This window comes from Sesamum indicum, linkage group LG4 (genome assembly GCF_026168435.1).
Source record: "Sesamum indicum cultivar Baizhima isolate 11 linkage group LG4, ASM2616843v1, whole genome shotgun sequence".
Lineage (NCBI taxonomy): Eukaryota > Viridiplantae > Streptophyta > Magnoliopsida > Lamiales > Pedaliaceae > Sesamum > Sesamum indicum.
In genome coordinates this window covers 446,252-466,098 of record NC_142660.1, presented here as the reverse complement: position 1 = coordinate 466,098, position 19,847 = coordinate 446,252, and the positions used below count along the sequence as shown (strand labels likewise).

At 33.7% G+C, this 19,847-nt stretch overlaps 6 protein-coding genes across 13 annotated transcripts; 1 reads left to right on the top strand and 5 right to left on the bottom strand.

Moving 5' to 3' along the window:
- Window positions 1–29: 29 nt before the first annotated feature.
- On the bottom strand, window positions 30–4,591 carry LOC105159679 (putative protein phosphatase 2C 68). 7 transcript variants are annotated; one of them, XM_020693405.2, is made up of 6 exons: window positions 4,386–4,591; window positions 4,195–4,230; window positions 2,971–3,514; window positions 1,855–2,219; window positions 542–778; window positions 30–457 (listed from the first exon to the last, which is right to left on the bottom strand). In XM_020693405.2, exons 3-6 carry the CDS (start codon window positions 3,272–3,274, stop codon window positions 221–223), a joined length of 1,143 nt encoding a protein of 380 aa, XP_020549064.1. In that variant the 5' UTR covers window positions 3,275–3,514; window positions 4,195–4,230; window positions 4,386–4,591; the 3' UTR covers window positions 30–220. The 7 variants fall into 7 exon arrangements, with proteins under 7 accessions (XP_020549064.1, XP_011075138.1, XP_020549065.1 ...); XM_011076836.3 differs by having other exon boundaries at window positions 2,971–3,326; XM_020693406.2 differs by having other exon boundaries at window positions 2,971–3,310.
- A 4,591-nt stretch (window positions 4,592–9,182) lies between these two features.
- LOC105159678 (uncharacterized) lies at window positions 9,183–10,830 on the bottom strand. 2 transcript variants are annotated; one of them, XM_011076832.3, is made up of 3 exons: window positions 10,065–10,830; window positions 9,875–9,966; window positions 9,183–9,687 (listed from the first exon to the last, which is right to left on the bottom strand). In XM_011076832.3, the coding sequence occupies exons 1-2, from the start codon at window positions 10,386–10,388 to the stop codon at window positions 9,877–9,879; spliced, it is 414 nt and encodes a 137-aa protein (XP_011075134.1). In that variant the 5' UTR covers window positions 10,389–10,830; the 3' UTR covers window positions 9,183–9,687; window positions 9,875–9,876. The 2 variants fall into 2 exon arrangements, with proteins under 2 accessions (XP_011075134.1, XP_011075133.1); XM_011076831.3 differs by having other exon boundaries at window positions 9,183–9,722; window positions 10,065–10,829.
- A 1,087-nt stretch (window positions 10,831–11,917) lies between these two features.
- LOC105159677 (putative germin-like protein 2-1) lies at window positions 11,918–12,902 on the bottom strand. The gene is made up of 2 exons (XM_011076830.3): window positions 12,656–12,902; window positions 11,918–12,562 (listed from the first exon to the last, which is right to left on the bottom strand). Exons 1-2 carry the CDS (start codon window positions 12,765–12,767, stop codon window positions 12,027–12,029), a joined length of 648 nt encoding a protein of 215 aa, XP_011075132.1. The 5' UTR covers window positions 12,768–12,902; the 3' UTR covers window positions 11,918–12,026.
- Window positions 12,903–15,965: 3,063 nt separating this feature from the next.
- Window positions 15,966–16,885, bottom strand: LOC105159776 (putative germin-like protein 2-1). Its single transcript, XM_011076961.2, has 2 exons — window positions 16,628–16,885; window positions 15,966–16,538 (listed from the first exon to the last, which is right to left on the bottom strand). The coding sequence occupies exons 1-2, from the start codon at window positions 16,737–16,739 to the stop codon at window positions 16,003–16,005; spliced, it is 648 nt and encodes a 215-aa protein (XP_011075263.1). The 5' UTR covers window positions 16,740–16,885; the 3' UTR covers window positions 15,966–16,002.
- Window positions 16,886–17,012: 127 nt separating this feature from the next.
- Window positions 17,013–17,725, bottom strand: LOC105159775 (putative germin-like protein 2-3). Its single transcript, XM_011076960.1, has 2 exons — window positions 17,619–17,725; window positions 17,013–17,457 (listed from the first exon to the last, which is right to left on the bottom strand). The coding sequence occupies exons 1-2, from the start codon at window positions 17,723–17,725 to the stop codon at window positions 17,013–17,015; spliced, it is 552 nt and encodes a 183-aa protein (XP_011075262.1).
- A 178-nt stretch (window positions 17,726–17,903) lies between these two features.
- On the top strand, window positions 17,904–18,968 carry LOC105159676 (putative germin-like protein 2-1). Its single transcript, XM_011076827.3, has 2 exons — window positions 17,904–18,122; window positions 18,252–18,968. Exons 1-2 carry the CDS (start codon window positions 18,008–18,010, stop codon window positions 18,785–18,787), a joined length of 651 nt encoding a protein of 216 aa, XP_011075129.1. The 5' UTR covers window positions 17,904–18,007; the 3' UTR covers window positions 18,788–18,968.
- Window positions 18,969–19,847: the final 879 nt, after the last annotated feature.

The following is a 19,847-nucleotide window of genomic DNA, read 5'->3' as shown; positions in this document are numbered from 1 at the left end:
TGTAAACCTAAGCACAAGTGCACCAGAAGAGCAACAATCAATCTTCGGAGCTTAATAAGCTGGAAATGATCTCTTCAAGAAATCAAAATCAGAAACTAAACACACCAAGAAGCAACTACAAGCAGTCTGTCTTATTAGGAGATTTATACAAAGTGATCATCTTGCTAATATGCTTGGATTCAACTAGCAAAACCTTTTAGTTCAGACTTGGTATTCCCCCTTATGGAAAGTTAAAATTTGATGGTCCGACGGTATCTACAAATCCTCGTACCGAGAGTTCAGGTATGGAGGTCTTACTATCCAACATTTCATGGTCTATGAAGATGATGACAATGGTAATATCATCATGAACGTGTCTCCTCACCCCCTGATCAAGTTTCTTTATTTCGCTATACGGCATCTGCCTTGTCTTGGCTGCCTTTTCCATAGCCCATATGAGAAGTCTTCTAGCTATACCCTGATATGCAAGTTTTTTTTTTACAAATAAGTGTATATATGGAAAGAAATGGTTAAGCTATATGGATAAGGAAATAGAACACACCACTCTTGGGCTATTGTAGACAAGCTCAACGGCCTCCTGATTAGTCAAGTATTCCCATAGACCATCCGATGCAAAAATGAGAAATTTGTAATTTGGTTGTAAATCTCTAGTCACTATCGTCGGATCAGCTCTTAAAACCGGTCGATGAAGGGGTTCAGGGAGGTGAAATCTCGGAAAAGATGGGTCAAGAGAGAATTCTGGCCTCTTCAGATAAGCATCACCAATAGATCTGGATACCTGGAACAAATATGGACACAATACCAGCACAATATCACAAGCAAGAATAAAGCAGGGCATAACATTCATAAGAGGATCAAATCCAGACTGAAGAGTAGCGCAAACAGTTAAGTTTTATCAGAAAAACCGAAGGGCAGAACTGCTCAAGTTTAAGGTTAGTTTTAATATCAAAGAAAAAAGCAAGAGAACAGACATAAAAACCAATCACAGAACTGATCAAAGATAAATCAAAGAAGGAGGTTTCCAGTAACAACGCATCATTAAACAAGTCGGTGAATGAGCCTGCTCCATCTTCCTCAACCATTACTGACTTTTCTGTCAGAATAAACTAAAACAGTTCACGAAAGCACTAGAGAAAAGCTTCGACGTTTAGAGGATCCCTGCTGAAGCAGTACGAAATAAAAGCGACTAGAATTAGCTGAGACCAGTGTAAAGATTTAATCATGCTTGATCTTCTATTACTCACTGAAAGGGTCTCCAAATATGTTGAGTTTCACTCTGCACGAATGGACCCAAAAGTTGACAGTAGAATATCAGTTTAAGTCCACTTTGAAAAAGAATTACTCATTATTAGGCAAAAGACTCCTAGGGAACAGCAACCATGAGGCTTTTGTTGGATGTCATTTGTCTTATTCACACCGTTAGACACGGGACCTGGTCAAACTTCCTTATGTGAAACAATGAAATTACCATGACATGTCTACCGAAATACTTATAGCAAAAGGAGTGATTGAACTGATATTGATACAAAAATACCGCCTTTATACGAAACTTGACATTGTTATCATGTATAACTTCAGTTTGATAACTAAACAAGTTTGCAGATCAAAATACAAGCATAGGATTACGCTATCTTTTTACATAACAACACCGGCACATCAGGTCTACCGAACATTTGGCTGTTTCAACTTGTTGTAATTAGAGAAATATGCATGCATTTAGGAATTTGTTGCAAGTTAAAAGTAAAAGATTGAATCTTGGAACTGCTGAAAAAAAATGAGAACCTAATACCCATTAAAGAGAAGTTAAATGCCATTTGGACTCATAAAACTAGTCATGGTTAACTGGTGGCATACCTGTATGATGCCCTTGATGCGCCAAACCCCTTGCTTCATTACAACGATTTCTGAATCTTCAGGATGTAAGTTCCTTAGTTCTTTTCTAACCTCCTCCATACTGACATTGTGATCTCTGGTAAGCTGCTCCGCAACAATTTGATTTGACCTGTCTAAATAACCCATTACTGCTCTAGAATCGCCCACGTTGGCAACATATAATGTTTTTTTCCAGATAACTCCAACTAGACAACAAGATCCAGTTGCTGCAATTACTGGTCTAATTGCATAGGCTCTTCTAACAAGAGTAAGAAAACCATTTTCTGTCTCAGAAAATGCAGTCCTGAGTACATCTTCAGACATTGCTCCTTTTTCTCGAGCAAGTCCTGTAAAAAGAAAAAATTCATGTTATATGCATATACACATGGAATATGTATAAACTGGTTGCTAATCTAAATTTGGCATGGGAAATTTTTTTGAAAGAGAAACCGACTATTTTTGACAGGTGGTAATGTTGGCAGTAAAGTAAACTTGCTCTGGCACCTTCCTTCAGCGTTAAAGTTATTTTCTCCTGACCTCTCTCAACACCTGAAAGCTTATGCAATCTCACAACATTTTTCTGTAGTAAAAAGCTCTTAGTTGCAACATTAACGTCCAACCATGTCTTGAAGTAAAAAAAGTAGCCTAGACATTTAATAATATGTTTTTCATGAAATGAATAGCAAAAAGATGGTGAAAACAGATTAGGAGAACTGAACCTCACCATCCTCTGGAGGCCACCAGTTATATCCAACAAAGAAAGCGGACAACAAATGTAAAGAAGTTATATTAAACATGCTAATAACAAAAAAAAAGAAAAATATAGCAAAGATTCTCCAATTACCACATATTTCTTATGTAGAGTTTTGGCTCAATGCTACCCAAATTCCATAAATCTCTAAACAGCAAATGCCAGCGTACATATCATACTTTAGATGAATGATGGTGTATAATTTTGTATTCAATTAAAGTTAATTGGAAAATCATTACAGTTAAAGCTCATCCTCTGACAAACATGCATAAGAAATTCAATAAGTTCACATGACAAGTTGACAACTACAATTAAATGATAGAGAAGGGCAATGGAAAAAGTCTTACTGAGTAAATGACCAAAGAGGTGATCGGAGATGTATCTTGAAGCATCTGGGCCACCGTGGCCATCATACACCCCAACAAAGGTGGCATGTCTACCAGTCTCAACCTGGCTCTGATCCTCAAGGACAGCATTTGCCTGTACCACTGCAAATGAGAATTCACCATGGGAATGCTTTTCAAGGTCTTTGGACCAGAGAAGTGCATCGTTCTCTCCTCCCAAATCCTCTTCATCATCCTTGTTCATACGGGCATATTGACTCAAGGGGCTCAAACATGAAGACGCTGTTCTTCCCAACCAAGAGAACATCCCTCATTTCCTTCTAAAGCAGTGCAATTAAAGGTTCTGAGGTTGATGAAGTCTTCCAGAGAATTAATCCACAACGAACCAAGCATTTATTACAATAAATTCAACGAAACAAATAAGATGGTCAGGACTTCTACATACAGCGGCAAAATATTTCTGCTAAATCATCAATTAAGAGAAAACTGCATAGAACTCTAAAATTTCGAGACAATTTAGATGCACGGACTCCAAGAAAAGATTTACCTGAAGCAAACAGGAATAATATTTCAAATACAGTGATCAAACAGTAGAAAGTCAATAAGAAATACACAAAGAGATTGCATGTCCTACAGATTAAGTCAAACACCAAGAAACTGCACTACAATTTGTCCAACTTGAAAGAAAGATGAAAATAGATAGCCAACCCTCCAAATACAAAAAAGATACAAAGAGGAACAGACCAACTGATTCAGACAGAAAGCAAAACATGTGATCACATAAAAAAAACAGCTAAAATAGATACTACAACGCATGATTTCGGAGGAGAGGAAAAAGACAAGAATTCGACTTGAGAAAATAGAAGAAAGAAAAAGAAGTGCAAGAAACAATTTTCTATTAAAAGCTGAGAAAATAACTGATCAGTGAAATTTGGTCAATGCAGAAAGAAACAGAGTTGACAATTGACTGCTGAGAGATAAACCCTAGAACATCAAATTTCAAGGTGCAAGAAAGTCCCACTAAAATCCAGAAGAACAAGAAACAACAAATTCTATGATCATTCAGCAGAAGCAATGATCGAATAAAACGCAAGAAAATATCCAAAGAAACCATATTTCATCAAAATAGTTGCTACGGAGAAATCAAACAAAATCTTCCGTTGGAAATTACAGATAAATTTCAAGCACTTAAGGAAAACGAAGAAGAGTTTCATTACAAGAAGTTACCAGATTCTTTCCCAATAACTATAACCAGCAAATATCCTGAGACAGAGTCAGAGACACATCAAGACCCCAAGAAAGAACTGATGAATGCAGGCTGATAGTACCACACAAAGACCAAATTTCTTTCAAAATGATTCGAGAAGCATGTAATGCGGAAAAGAAGGGAAAAAAGAAAAAAACAGCAGAAACCTGACCAAATTGTACGTGGGCTATCAAGTTCTAAACCAAAAACACAACAACTTTTTCTATACGGCAAAGAAGGAGAATATATGCCAAGAAAGAAATAAAACCCCAAGTTCTTGAACCAGAAGGGGGAGAGAGAGAAAGTGTGAAGTTGCAGAGAGAGAGAGAGAGAGAGTCGTTGAAGAGAGAAAGGGAAAAGTTGACGATGAGTACGATCAAAGTTAAAATATATACACCTGTTCTTTAATAAGCGTCACCCTTTTTTAATAAAATTAAAATAAATAAACTTGCGAATAATATATATATATATATTATATGTGGAGATTATAATAATAATTAATTAGATAATGGTTGATAAGTGGAGTAGCTGATACAATGGGAATCTTCAAGCCCAAACTCTATGCCAGACTATAACAACTGCTCTCATACTCATTCCCATAATATAAAGCCCAAATAGGATAAAACTCCGTTACAGTGTCTGTATTTGTGTTTTGAGTGATTTGTTTTCTATTTAGGAGATAGAGAGAGAAAATTAAAAATAAGTAAGTATGTGTTGAAAATAAATATATGTTTGAATTTGTGTTATGAGGTAATTCGAAATATTTTATAAAAAAGTGGTGTAGGTTTGTGTTGAGATTTGTGAGACAAAATCACTGTTCATTGTCAAATTATATCTCTTTTATATATATTTTTATATTAAATATGTACATATATAATATTTTTATATGCTTAATGTTGTATTTTTTAGACAAAAATCACTATTTATTGTCAAATCTTACTTTATATTATATATATAAGTGTGTATATATATATATTATATATATAAAGTTGAAAAATAAAAAACCACACAGATTAGGTGTAAAAATACAAAAATAAACATTGAGTGTATTTTATCTTATCTTGGAAAATGCAAAAACATGAATCCAAACATAGTACATATTTTTTCAAAACTCAATTAAAAATTCTCTGTATTTTAAAAATAAGCTAAAACACCTTCTGTATTTTTAAAGGGAGCTCAATCTCCTATCTCCGTTAAATGTAATTAACGGTGTTAATTTTTTTTAAATAATCGTTATGTCCTTATTTATTATATGCTATTTATTATTTATTAACCGTTGAATCTTTTTTAAATTTGTAAAAATCAAACTGTTGAATCTTAAAAAATTAAAGGTCAACAACATATATAAAGTTTATAAATTATATTTTATACAAATTATTATTATAAAAATTAAATTATTATTTTATTAAAAAATAAAATAAATAATCCCTAACACCCCTGCCCCCTGCCCCCTGCCCCCACCACCCGCCACTTGCCGGTGCCTACCCAGTCCAACCCGCCACCAGGAGATGGAGGCGATGTTGCCTCCCCAACCTGGGCAACATCATTGTCGCCCAAAATATATTTGGGCAATGACGGTGTCTTCCAGATCAGAAATTTGGGTGTCGGCGAGACCGATGTCACACTCGCCCTTCTCAATAAGGGCAGTGGTGACCATGAATTTTTTAAATTTTTTAATTAATTTAATTAAATATAATTAAAAGTAAATTAAGAAAAACAAGTTGTAAAAAGTTTTAATAAAAAGTAAAATTTTTAAAATGATAAGAAAAATTGATTTAAGTTTTTAAATTTTAAAAATAATTGTAAATACATATATTAGTAATTTAAATTTAGTATATTATTTATAGTAAATAATATAATTTATTAAAATATATTTAAATTAGTTAAAAAAAGTATTATTGTTATGTTCATTAATATTTACATTGATAAATATTTAAAATTTTAAAATAAACTTAGTATATTAATTTTTTAATTTAAATTATATAAATTTAGAAAAAAATATTTTTTTGTACTTTATCTTTAATAAATATCTTTAAGAATAAAATTATTCATTATTTAAGAGGGATAAAAAATATAAAAAAATTATTCAAAATAATGTTAAAGCAATTACATTTGATCATAGTAATTTTAAACATAATGTATGGGCATTTTTGTTAATTTACAACAAGAAAGGTTCGAAGTCCATAAAAAAAATCATGTCCACTTTCACCACCCGCAAGTACATTCCACCTTTCATTAGTTTCTGAAAGAATGGAGGTTTTATGCTGGATTTTCTTTTTTTTTTTTTTTACTTATTTTTAAAATATATGGGAGTTTTTAGTAATTTTTAAGAAAATACAGGGAATAAAATGCAATTTAGCCTAATATAAAATATTAATGCTCATAATCACAATCCAATCAGAGTTTTATCAATACTTACATTATGATTAAATCTCTATTTATTTTTCCAATTTAATATTTACAATAAAATTGATGAAATATTCATCAAAATTTATATACCGATGTGAAGTTCTTGGTGATTTTATATTATTTTTCAGTTGTGGATCATGTTCTAATATGTTACATTTATAATTATGTAATAATATGTGTAGCATTGACAATATATTGTGTTGAGTGCATAAAAAAAAATGTATAATTATATACCCATCTTCTTATATTTGATGTAATTATATATATATATATATATATATTTTGTGGTTTAGAAAATTACATCTAACATTCTGATGTTTATTTCTGTCTAATAAATAAGTTTATTAATTAATAAAAATTAATTAAATTTACTTATATTAACAAAAAAAATTGAATAAAAATTGATGTTTATTCTCGATCGACTGATTAATAACTTATTGCATGTCAAATAGTTTTTTTCGGGCTAAACGACCCCTATAACTATGGAGATATACATCTTCATATGAATTAACTTGGAAAGACCTATGAGGATAATTTGGTCATAAAAATGTATATTTGACCTACAATAAGTCAATCCGGAATTAATATAGATAATTTTTTTGATTTTTTTTGTCAATACCTGCAAATTTGGTGAATTTTAACAACGGAGGGACTTATATGTTAGATGGGAGCAAATATCCAGAGTGCTGTATATAATTTTTCAAACATAAGAGATTTACGTGTAATTACACCAAATCTTAGGAGAAGGGGGTGTAATTATTCTTAAAAAAATATTGTTCAATACTTGTTCCTATACTTTTTAAAATAGGGATAATTAGACTATTCTTTCCTGAAATTTGTTGTAATTACACAAGAAATCTATATGTAATTATATTAAATTTTACGAAATAAGAATGTAATTATTCCTTTAAAATAATAATTGTATTAAATTGTAAATTTGTTCCGGACTTTGTCAACCTCTTTCTTGATTTTGTCATTTTGTGTGTCTCGTACTAATCAAAACACACCAATACAAGGTAGGTGATCCTCCCATGTCTGTCTCTTTGAGCTGCCGATGATAAAAGTCAATGCTGATAAAGATCCACGCTAGCCCCATCTACCATCAAAATTAGGATTTTGGGATAATTATGTTGGTTTTTTTTAAAGTTGGATATAATTATAAGTAAAAATTTTGTAATTTGGGAAGTTATATTCAATTGCTTTGACTATTTAATAATTAGGTCTATTCATTAATCAAAATTCAATGAATTTGATGATATAAACAAAAATAAATTGACTAAAAATTCATATTTGACTCTAATGAACTTATTATGATTTATTACAAATCAAACAAAAATTTGATTTTCTTTCTTTCTTGTTCTTTTTTTTTTCCCCTGCAGAAGCAATCGTTGTTATAAACTAAAGGGATAATTAAACTCTCATTTCTCGAGATTAGATGTAATTACATCTAAACCTCCTATGATTTGAAAAATTACATCTACCACATGAGGTTTGCTTGCGCCTAACAAATAAGTTCTCTCGTTAGTCAAAATTAACTGAATTTGCTGATATAACAAAAAAACTAAATAAAAATCATTATTGACTATCGATTGGCTTATTGCAGGTCAAATAATTTTTTTCGAACTAAAATGCCCTTATAACAGTGAAGATATGCCTGCTTATATGCATTAACGCGTGAAGACGTATGAGGATAATTTGACTATAAAAGATTTATTTGACCTGCAATAAGTTAGTAGTAAGTCAATCGAGGTTAAATATAGATCTTATTCTATTTTCTTTTTGTTAATTTCAGGAAAATCTGTGAAACTTAACTAACAAAAGGATTTATTTTTGTTAGATAGAAACAAATTTCAGGGGTATTGGATGTAATTTCTCAAACCACAAAGAGTTTACACAAAAAAAATTACACCGAATTTTAAAAGAGGGACGTGTAATTATTCCTAAACCAAAACATATTTGAAGAACTATAGATTATTTTAAAAACAACTTACATATTATCTATCAATGAAAACCTTTTATATTTATCAAAGAGTAAAATACATAATTTTTTCAGAGAAAGTGCGTGTCATTATGAATTGAATTAATGTGTTGAATTATGTGGAGATTGTTAATGATAAGACGAGTTATCATTAATTAAATATATATATAGAATAATATGGGATGTACGATTGATAAAGTATAGTGAATATCAAAGAAAAAGAAATTAATATGGTTGAATTTAATATTTTATAATTGCAGGGACATGTTTGGTTGGGTTGCGTGCAGAGGAATCTAACAAAAGATGATGGACGAGACAAAGTCAAAGGTGGTGGTGGTGGTGTATTTTGGACTCTTTTTGTAATTTTGATGGAACATGAGGTTAATTTTAAAATTTCATAAAGTGTGAAGTAAAATATGAAATAGTCATAGACTGTGGGTCTAATTTTTGTAAATTTACCTACTTATGACATCCATCAAACCACACAAACTGCAGTTTCATCATATACATACATACATGTAGTAATTTTTATGAAATCTAATAAGAAAATGCAAATTAAAACTTTGACTAGTAATCGCAATGTTGATCCGTTGACAACACGCTTTTGCGCTTTTTTGAAGCAAAATCCAATACAACTGCTTTTGCACTTTTATAAAGAGTGCGAAAATGATGATGAGGCAATGTTGTTTTCAACATCACATACACAACTCGTGACCCAAATTTCACTTTATTTATCCAAACTTAAACTAAAAAAAGTGCAAAAAGCAACTCTCATTCAACGTGAAATATACTTTTTTTTTTTTAATTTTTTTCCCGGGTCAATGAAATGTATACGATAATACGGACGTTAGTATATGATACGGTTAGTAGAAATACACCAATAAATTAAACAAGATTATACGTTGTAATACTTACTAATTTAATTTCCACATTAGCTGAAACAAATAAATTTGTTGGAGCTGCGAAAGCGATGTATGCAGCCCAGTTGGGCCGTTGGATCGGGAATGGACCACAAGACTAGGAATAGTGGGCAAGAATCCATATAATGGGCCGATTGATTCATGGGCTTTGCCGACTTCTTCCGGTCCTTTTGGCAACAATCGGCAACGTTATTTCCAAGAACTGGGGATTAGTGGAAGCATAAAGGGTGGAAGAATTCTTACAATCATTTTTTTTTTGGACCGACATCAATCGTACACTTAATCGTGTAATCGATTAAATTTGATGTGAATAAGAATTTTGCAACGGACAGTGGTGTTAACGTTATTACGTACCCTTAATAGGAGTCGTTGATTAGGCGTTTATGACGGTTGTAATGCTTCTCCATCAACACCCTCGATGCTCCTTCCACTGTTCTTCGCCATGTCTGCATGCGAATATTAGCATTTCTTAGAATGTTAGAACAAAATCCAATTACATTACAGAAAGATTTGACTTTGTTTACGTAAGATCAGATGGACTTACCTTCTGAATGGCAGTGATGAGAGATTTGTTCCGGAGCTCTCTGGCACGGATCCTGGCCCGACCCATCCCCAGCCTGGGGACCAACGCCATGGGTTTATGGGCAGCTGGGGAAGGAAGAAGTGAGTTCCTCTCAGCCAAACCAATGCTGCTGCCGGAGCTCTTACTCGCTTGGTTCCTTTTCACCCGTTTCGCCAATCTCAGCTCCTTAGCTGAAGTTTTGTCTTTCGGGTCGGATTCCACTTCTGCGAACTTCCTCAGAAGCTGATCCGAGGATGATTTAGCTACGTGCTGAACTCTAGCAATGTTAGGATTCCTATTTTCCATGTCTAAAAATATCTCAACTGTTTAAATTTAGAGGTTCGAGAAGGTTGTGAACAAGTGTATATATGTAATGAGGAGAGGAAAACAGAGTTAAGGAGGTAGAGTGGGGGGTATTATGGGAGGAAAATGGACCGTTAAATGGGCGGTGATTTGATTATGGGAAAGCAGTGGAATATAGCCGTTAGTGATGAATTTGTGTGCATAGAGTATTATAGTAAATGTGTTTGATAGAGAGACAGAGAATGGTGGGTTTATGGTCCCATGTTGTTTGCTGACAACACTCAGTCTGAATCAATGTTAGGATCAATTACAATACACCCTCTTTGGGCTGTCCATTAATTAGCAATACACCCTCTATTCATCCTCTTAATTATTATATTTTATCTAAAGATCCACATATATTTTTTTTAAACTAAATTAGTTAATAATCTAATTATAATATTTTTGTATATTTATAAGATTAGTTTACTTTGATTTTAAATTTTGAATTATTTATTTATTATTATATTAAAAAATTAATTCATAACTTATTTGCATTTTTAAAAATATATTATTTTCGTGCCTTAACACGGGTACTAACTAGTACTAACTATAATTCTAACAAGCATATTTTTAAAAATTCTGAAGAAATCTAGTGAACTATACTAGTTTGATCGATCCCCATCAAAATCAATATTCTTTTTTCTTGAACATAACCAACGATTTTATTATCTTAACTTAAACGTTTTGTATGTCATTGAAAGTTATACATCTTTGGTAAGAGCAAAATATGTCAAAAAGCAAAATATCATATAAAAAACACGGGTAGAAATTGTAAAAAGGTTGGCTTGCGGCGTGTTTCGCTAGTAAATCGACTGCCCTATTAACTTTTCGATAGCCGAAGACCAGACGGAAATTATGAAAACTATCTCATAGAACCTGGCCTTCTAGCAGTAGAGGAAGAAGATGCTCGTGTGTTTCCCTACTCCTGCAAAACAAATCCCATCAGGATTAATATTATTTTCCATTATAACACCTTCTATAATCGAAAAGAAAAAAGAAATACAACATAGGAAGTATTTGCAAGTATTTCATAGAAGCACTTTTTAGCTTTTGGCTTCCTAAAAGCACTTTTGAAGTATTTGGGATGCCAGCTTCTGCTCTGAAATAACTAAGAAAAGCGCTTTTAAACCAAATGCTAGAAGCAGTTTGGAAAGGGTGTTTTTAGCTGCTTTGACTTTTTTGTAAATAATTTCAACTTTATTTTTTACTACTTTACTTTTATTATAATAATCTTAATTCAACTTTACCATTTTTAATTAATTTTTAAAATTATATATTTAAAATTGATATCATAGTTTTCAAATAATTTAAATTTGAACAATAATTAAATTTACACTTTCATAATATTCTTGTGAGTAGTACTTTTATAATTCTAACAAGCATATTCTTAAATTTTGATGATATCAGGTGAACTATACTAGTTTCATCCATTCTCATCAAAATTAATATTATTTTTTTTTATTAAAATACGTTCTATAATTGAAAAAAAATAAGAAGAAGAAATAGAACATATTGCATTTATAGTTACTCAATGTAATTAAATTAACAATTGAAATTATATCAATTCATTGAATAATCCGTCGCTCTTCTCCGCGGCATTTAGAACTTAGCCTGGAGCTCTTCTACTGTTTTCTTGTCCAACAGAAAAGCCTTGGCAAGATAATCGCTGTTGATAGCTGGATCCGCCCCAAAAACAGCACTTGGAACAGCGATAATCCCTGGATTCTGGCCGTTCAGGGCGGCTATGGCGACAGTATTTCCGCTGCCCACATTGCGCTGATAATGAACAAGACCCAATGGAACTACGAAAACATCGCCCTTCTCAAGAACCTTACTCAAGTGTCTGTAACCAGGATTCGTGGTAACAAATCCAACTTCCAGGGAACCTTCCAGGACGGCCACGATTTCAGTCGCCCTGGGGTGGGTGTGAGGTGGGAGAAATCCACTCGGGGCGAAATCCAGGCGGGCAATTGACAGGCCGAGAGTGTTGAGCCCTGGAACTTGGGTCACCGTCACTGGGGTGAGGGCGGTGCCGAAAGGGTTCGTTGTGTTTCCAGGTACATGTAGCCCGCTGAAGAAGAAATCGTTGGCTTGGACTGTTGCAGGGTCCTTACATGGCAGCCCATTCACTCTTGCTGGAAGCAGACAAGTAGAAGATCAATCATAAAACTAAACGAGAAAAAAGACAAATGCAACTCCTACTTATATATACTCTAAAACGAACTTACTGGAGCTTGTGAGATCCGCAACACAGAAATCTTGCAATGGAATAGGGCCAAAGGCAAAGGCAGTGCAGAAGACATTGAGGGCTATGAAGCCTAGAACAACAGTTTTAGCCATTTGATGAAAAGAAGTTGAATTGAAAAAGAATAGTTGTTTAATTCTAACTGTGGAATGTAGAAGAAAGAAGCTGAATTGGTATGGGTATAGAGAAAATAATGATACAAGAGCAACTTATTTGTATATAGGGCCTCATTGATCAAGCAATATATATCTCCATCTAATTCAAGTACCTTAAGAAATGAGCTGTATTATTGCCTTAATCAAGCACTTTTTCCAGTTCAGACACAAGTTTCCAGTCGTGTTATTATGAATTAATGCAAGATTTGGCGGAAAAACTGCAACGGATTGTTGTGGCTTAATTACATCCATCAATTCAGCTAGTCAAGTCAAATTTACAGGATGAATGTATCTAGTATGAATTACGTGCTTCTTGTAATAACGTAGCAGTGTAATGTTGGGATGGGATGCATGATTGCGTGCCCCTTAATTAATGATAAGGAGTTAGGTGTATATTCATTTGTATTGTTGGGCAGCAATTGTTCAAAATCAATATGGAAGTGCCTACTATTATTACTTTGATCCACAAAATTCGTCTATTAATGGGAAATAATAATTTGAATACTTTTTACAAGAACTTTTTTATACTTTTCTAATAACACAAGGTATTGTATTTATTTCTTATACGCATAGTGTGAAAAGCGCGAGAGAAGAAAGGTACTGGAGGTTTGTTTTGAGAAAGGGATAATTTACTAGGATTTGGTATTTATATTTTCTCTCTCTTGAAGATCTGTCAATAAATATGTAAAATAAGGTTTTTAGTACTTTTTAGCTCGTATAAAATAAAAAATTAATAATTATTATTACGAGCTGAACAAGGGACAACACATGTAAATGGTGCTCAGACCGTAGTGAATCCTCAATTGCCCGGCATGTCGTGTCCATTGGATCCTCAATTTGCATTCCAAAAGTTTTTACAAGCTTTTACCATTTATAAATGCATTATATTATTGTTGGAAATTTACCCTTAAGCGGGCGCATAAAAAAATATAATTATTATAGTGGAAGATAAATCAATATAACAATAATTACAAATTAATAGGAACAGTGAGAAAAAACAATAATGATAAATAATTTTGGCTCATGGAGTCAGATTCGATGGGGAAGCCCACAGCCATAAAGGCCGGCAATCCAACCACCGGTTGCTTAACCCATCAAGGGACAATAGCCGCCAAGACTAACCCACCCACCAAGGCACACGTGCGGCCATCAAGGCACTATCAAACCACTCAAGTTTATCTATCTCTTTTATTTTTTTTCCCTTGTTTCTCTCCTTTTCTTCTTGAAGGTAGTGAATAATTAGAGAGAAGCCATTGAACTTAAATTGAAACTTCAAAATTGTTTAACTTAATTCTATGCCTATGAGACCAATTGACACCTCAAATTATTCACTTAGCTGTAGGTGTTGGTTTGAATTGCATGTATGTAGATAACTGCCTTTTATTATACAGTATTTTGTAATTTATTGTCTTATTTGTTTTGGTACGATGTATTTGATACAGACTTGAACATTTTGATGATGTATTATACGATATAGATAGAAATATAAATTATTATTAATTACCATCAATCGTTTTGCACTAGTGAGTAAAGTTGAACAGTGTCACACCCACAATACTGTCTCAAAGGTACTATGTTTGTGAAGTTGGCGTAAAGCCCTTTAATTAGGCAGAGAGACTGTTGAAGAGTTTTATTGTATGTGATAGCATTCAATTATTGCGTCCGACTCAACATAATAATCTCGCCCGCCCTCACTCCTCTGCTTCAACTCTCGCCCCCACCCCCCCCAATTCAAAGATATTTCATAATTATTCATGTAGGATAAATGTTATAAAATTAGTATTCGTATATGATAAATTTTATAATAAATTATATTAATATCTCATCAAATTAGGTTAAAATACACAAATATCCTTTATTTTTTTGTAAAATTATATATAAATTTAAGGGATAATTACATTCTCCTCCCATGAGATTTGGTATAATTACACGTAGAGCTCTGTAGTTTGAAAAATTACATTTAACATCACTGAAGTTCTTTCTTTCTAACAAATAAGTCTTTCTATTAGTTAAAATTTACCAAATTTGCTACTATTAACAAAAGAATTAGAAAAAAATCTTTTTTCTTATAACCAAATCACCGTCTTCACTCGTTAATGTACGTGAAGAGGTATATCTTCATCGTTATAAGGGTAGTTTAATATGAAAAAAAATGTCTGACCTACAGCAAGTCAGTAGTAGGTCAATCGAGAAAAAATATCATTTCTCATTCAATTTTCTTAATTAATATTAACAAATTCAATGAATTTTGACTAACGATGGGACTCATTTATTAGATGAAAGTAAATATCAGAAATATTAAATGTAATTTTCAAATCATAAAAAATTTATATATAATTATACCAAATTTAAAAAAAAAAACTTATAATAATTATCCGTGAATTGAATTCGGAAATGTTAATATAATGTACCTTGGGATGGCCTGTTCTTCTAATAGCTATAGTCGCTGGAGTAGTGGGAAGCCAAGCCATCATTACTGAAACATTTTCCATAATTAAGCAATGTTGGGCGTCGGGTTGATTTCCAAAAGTCAAAATAATACACACATCATCCAGAATGTGTGGACAAATTTACCTTCTAGAAATCAACTGGACTTTACTGCGGCTCTATTTTTTTGTTAAATATGTGACTAATTTAATTTTAATTTGTTAACAATGTAAGTGAATAAAATTTGAAGTTAAATTGATTGATATATTTTACTATAAAGGGTATTAAAGTGAATATATCATATTATTAATAGTTAAGGATATTTTTGTTTATTTTTATTTAATTTAAAGGATTATAACAAAAATAGGGATATGTGCCGGGCTGGAGTTTGTTTGGCTTATTCCGAAGCAGGTTTCATTAATGTAGGGAGATAATTGATGAGGATGACATACTTTAGGAACCCTTCTTTTTTACTTTGTCTAACAAGTTTATACTAAAATTATTTTAATTTCTTAAAAAACTTTTGAACTAAATTACAAAAATTAATTCTTTCGAAACCAAAAATACTTCCCATGTAATTGAATTACAGAAGTAAGAATGCAAATTTTCCAATTAGAAAATTAAGCCAATTGATAACATATTGCACCTTATAATTGGTAAATGCTCATAAAAACTTTTGGACTGCAATAAAGGATTAAATAATATTTAATTAATAAGAATAAAATCATACCAATCCACTTAATCATCTCTAGAACTTAGCCTGGAGCTGTTCTACGATATTTTTGTCGAGCAGGAACGCCCTGGCAAGGTAATCGCTGTTGATAGCAGGTTTAGCCCCGAAGATGCCCTTTGGAACAACGTTAATCCCTGCGTTCTGGTTGTTCACGGCTGCTAAGACGACAGTATTTCCCTTCCCCACGTTGCGCTGGTAATGAAGAAGTCCGACAGGGACAACGTAAGCATCGCCCTGATTCAGAACCTTACTCAAGTGTTTGAAATCAGGATATGAGGTTATGAATCCAACTTCCAGGGAACCCTGGAGGACTGTCAGGATTTCAGTCGCCCTGGGGTGGGAGTGAGGTGGGACGAACCCATTCGGGGCCAAATCCAGGCGGGCTAGTGACAGGCCGAGAGTGTTGAGCCCTGGAACTTGGGCGACAGTCATTGAGGTTAAGGCTGCGCCGTAAGGGTTCTTGGTGTTTCCAGGTATATGTAGCCCGCTGAAGAAGAAATCGTCGGCTTTCACTGCTGCAGGGTCCTTGCATGGCAGTCCATTGAGTCTTGCTGAAAATGTACAAGTATAATAACAATGATCATTTAACTCATAGTAAATTCAAAGCATTAATGCAATTAATATTGTGTTGTATTCTTACTAGAGCTTGTGGGATCTGCAACACATAAATCCTGCAATGGAATAGGGCCAAAGGCAAAGGTAATGCAGAAGAAACTGAGGGCTGAGATGCTGAATAAAAGAATTTTAGCCATTTGAAATTGAATTTCAAGAAATTGTTTTCCCAGTTAACAGGATCCTTGGAGTATATATATGCAGCTGCAAAAATTTTCCATGTATTTTATTGTAATGAATGGTAGCAAGAAATGGTTGAAGAGTATCCAGAAAACCTAGTTATAGATTGTAGGCTTAATTACATCCTTAAATTCAGCTAGTCAATCAGGTTACAGGATATCATATAATTAGGAGAAATTATGTGCTTGAATTGTGTTGTAATCTTACAGCAGTAGTCTTGGGATTATTACCCCTTAATCAATGGGGATGTATATATCAGCACTGATATCAGGTTTCACCCCGAAAACTGCATTTGTTACAGTTACTACTCCAGGATTCTGGCTGCTCATTCCAGATATAGCTACTGCATATCCGTTTCCAACGTTACGCTGGAAATGAACGAGCCCAACTGGGAAGACAAACACATAACCCTTCTGGAGTGTTTTCGTGATCAGACGATTATCAGGATTTGATGTGACAAGCCCAACTTCAAGAGAACCTTCAATGACTGTCAAGATTTCGTTGGCTCTGGGGTGGAAGTGAGGAGGGATGACGCCCATAGGAGCAAAATCAAGACGGGCCATTGAGATGCCAAGAGTGTTGAGTCCCGGTACCTGTGCTACAGTTACTGGGGTGACGGTGGAGCCTGAAGGGCTTTTCTCTTCGGATCTGGCTTCCTGAGCCAATATTTCTGTTTCTCTATTTTTGTACTTTTACTGCATTCATAGATTATATTTTACATATACTCTGCTATTAGATTTGTATAGATTCATTAGTATATCTTTATTTTGGGTTGTAATATTAAGGGTTCTTATAACCCACTATTCTAACTAGGATTATTCCTGGCTCACTATTGAAACTTGAAAGGGTTGTCACCCAATGTAATCCTTAGCCATGAGGAAAACAAAAATGAAGAATTAGTTATATCTGCATGTTGATTAGATGTATAATGATCAGCTTTGACCATTTCTTAGCAAAATATTTAATTAGTCAAATCCTGCAATCTTTGAAAACCAAGACCTAATCTCTTTTTGTGTTGTTTGCTAGATTATTGTAGAAAAATACCCAAGTGCAGGGACGGCCTGCCGAGTACTGTTCGGTAGAAAAGACACCTACAAGATAGTATAATATTGTGAAGAGCTTCTATAAGTACTTACTTTGCTAAGTAGAAATGCACTTCAGCTCACTGTTTGAGAATACAATTTCTTGGTTTTCATAATTCCTCTGCTAAAACCACATTTAGTACATCATGGCAAAACAAATCATCTTATTCAGCCTGGTAGCCCTGTCTTTTGGCCTCGTTGCATTTGCCTTTGAGCCAAGTCCATTGCAGGATTTCTGTGTTGCAGATTTCACTACCTCAGGTAATTAAATCCATCAGCATTTTAACAATGCTTCTAACTTGTTAGGTTATGTGATCCTCATATACACTTGTTCTTGATTTCAGGATATCAATTTTATGCTTATTGATTTGTATATTTGTAAATTTTCAGCAAGAGTGAACGGTCATGTCTGCAAGAACCCTGCATCAGTTCAAGCCAGTGATTTCTCCTTCAGTGGGCTGCACCTACCTGGAAACACATCAAACCCGAATGGTTCCAAGGTCACCCCAGTGGCTGTAGCCCAGCTGCCAGGACTCAACACTCTTGGAATCTCCATGGTTCGTATAGATTATGCACCATGGGGAATCAACCCCCCCCACACTCACCCCAGAGCCACTGAAATCTTGACAGTGTTAGAGGGTTCGCTTCAAGTCGGGATCGTTACCTCAAATCCCGATAATAGCCTCATCACAAAGACCCTTCAGAAGGGAGATGTGTTTGTCTTCCCAGTGGGCCTTATTCATTTTCAGCGCAATGTGGGAACTGGAAATGCTGTTGCTATAGCTGCATTGAGCAGCCAGAATCCTGGAGTAATCACCATTGCAAATGCAGTTTTCGGGTCGAAACCTGGTATCAGCAGTGATATTCTTGCCAAGGCATTCCAGGTGGATAAGAGTGTTGTAGATCAACTCCAGGCCAAATTCTAGGAATGAAACAAAAGAAATCAGTGACCTATGATCCAGATTCCATATTTTGTTGCCTTTTTCCTTTTCTTGATTTGTTTTCTGTGTGACATGATTTGTGTGTTTCAAGTGTTTGGTTCTCAGATTGGCAAAGTTTCTTGAGTGATGTATTAAAATTCTTTCTAGTAGGTTGGTTTTAGTTTGTTCTTTGATTCAAATGCTAATCAAATTCTATTTCAATATCTTTGCTCGTAACTTAAAACTAAACGTTTTCTTTCTCCTGCAAATGAATGGCAAAAGGCAAATATGAATTCATCCGAACTCAGGATCCCAACCATGCAAAAGACCAGCAAAACAAGCGAAACACAATAGGTCTTCAATACTTAGATGTTTGAGATAATAGTAAAGTTATCAAACAACACCGCCGATGCTTAAAGAATTATAACCAGCTTGTCTTGAACAAGAATCATCAATGCTTGCTCATAATCTGATACCAGAATAGCAACTGCTGTAATTTAGAGGCATAAATCATATGGCATGTGAACTTTCTAGTTACGAACTGCATGTCATCAGTAAAGACTCATCAATTCCAACTCCATAAAGTAGGAAAACAACCTATGCATTGAAGAAGCATTATTAAAGAAAAAAAAAACAAAACTGGACTGAGGCATATATAATAAACATTTCTGGATGCAACAATTCCTAGTTCAGGAAGCGTATATACCAGGAACATTGGTATTAAAGAGAGAAAGAATCCAAAATGTAACATTTTTCTACTTAGCTAAGAACTTCACTAAAGTAACATTTTTACTATGTGTATCTGTGTTTCAGTTTTGCTACTTAGCTTATAGCCTTAGTGGTCCTCTACAAGGCTATTTTGCTGCAAGAGGAAGATGAAACGGCTAGTAGCAGCAACAGCTCAATCTTGCAAAAAAATCTTCTTGAAGTACAGTTGTTTATGAAGTACACATAATATTCCTCCTTGTAGAACTACTTTCTTTATTTATTATATTCTTTCTTTGCATTATGAGCTTGCTTTTGGCCTAACTAAGGTTATAAGTAGAAAGTTCAAAACAAGAATCAT

Excerpts from the sequence above, each read along its gene's own strand:
- LOC105159679 (XM_011076834.3), bottom strand. The coding sequence starts at position 3,274 with ATGTTCTCTTGGTTGGGAAGAACAGCGTCTTCATGTTTGAGCCCCTTG. Across the intron at positions 2,220-2,970 it reads CCTCTTTGGTCATTTACTCA|GACTTGCTCGAGAAAAAGGA; the intron begins GTAAGACTTTTT and ends TTCTTTTTACAG. Across the intron at positions 458-541 it reads TCTACAATAGCCCAAGAGTG|GGTATAGCTAGAAGACTTCT; the intron begins GTGTGTTCTATT and ends CTTGCATATCAG.
- LOC105159678 (XM_011076832.3), bottom strand. The coding sequence starts at position 10,388 with ATGGAAAATAGGAATCCTAACATTGCTAGAGTTCAGCACGTAGCTAAA. Across the intron at positions 9,967-10,064 it reads TCATCACTGCCATTCAGAAG|ACATGGCGAAGAACAGTGGA; the intron begins GTAAGTCCATCT and ends ATTCGCATGCAG.
- LOC105159677 (XM_011076830.3), bottom strand. The coding sequence starts at position 12,767 with ATGGCTAAAACTGTTGTTCTAGGCTTCATAGCCCTCAATGTCTTCTGC. Across the intron at positions 12,563-12,655 it reads TGCGGATCTCACAAGCTCCA|CAAGAGTGAATGGGCTGCCA; the intron begins GTAAGTTCGTTT and ends GTCTGCTTCCAG.
- LOC105159776 (XM_011076961.2), bottom strand. The coding sequence starts at position 16,739 with ATGGCTAAAATTCTTTTATTCAGCATCTCAGCCCTCAGTTTCTTCTGC. Across the intron at positions 16,539-16,627 it reads TGCAGATCCCACAAGCTCTA|CAAGACTCAATGGACTGCCA; the intron begins GTAAGAATACAA and ends GTACATTTTCAG.
- LOC105159775 (XM_011076960.1), bottom strand. The coding sequence starts at position 17,725 with ATGGTCAAAGCTGATCATTATACATCTAATCAACATGCAGATATAACT. Across the intron at positions 17,458-17,618 it reads TTGGGTGACAACCCTTTCAA|AGAAACAGAAATATTGGCTC; the intron begins GTTTCAATAGTG and ends GTACAAAAATAG.
- LOC105159676 (XM_011076827.3), top strand. The coding sequence starts at position 18,008 with ATGGCAAAACAAATCATCTTATTCAGCCTGGTAGCCCTGTCTTTTGGC. Across the intron at positions 18,123-18,251 it reads TGCAGATTTCACTACCTCAG|CAAGAGTGAACGGTCATGTC; the intron begins GTAATTAAATCC and ends GTAAATTTTCAG.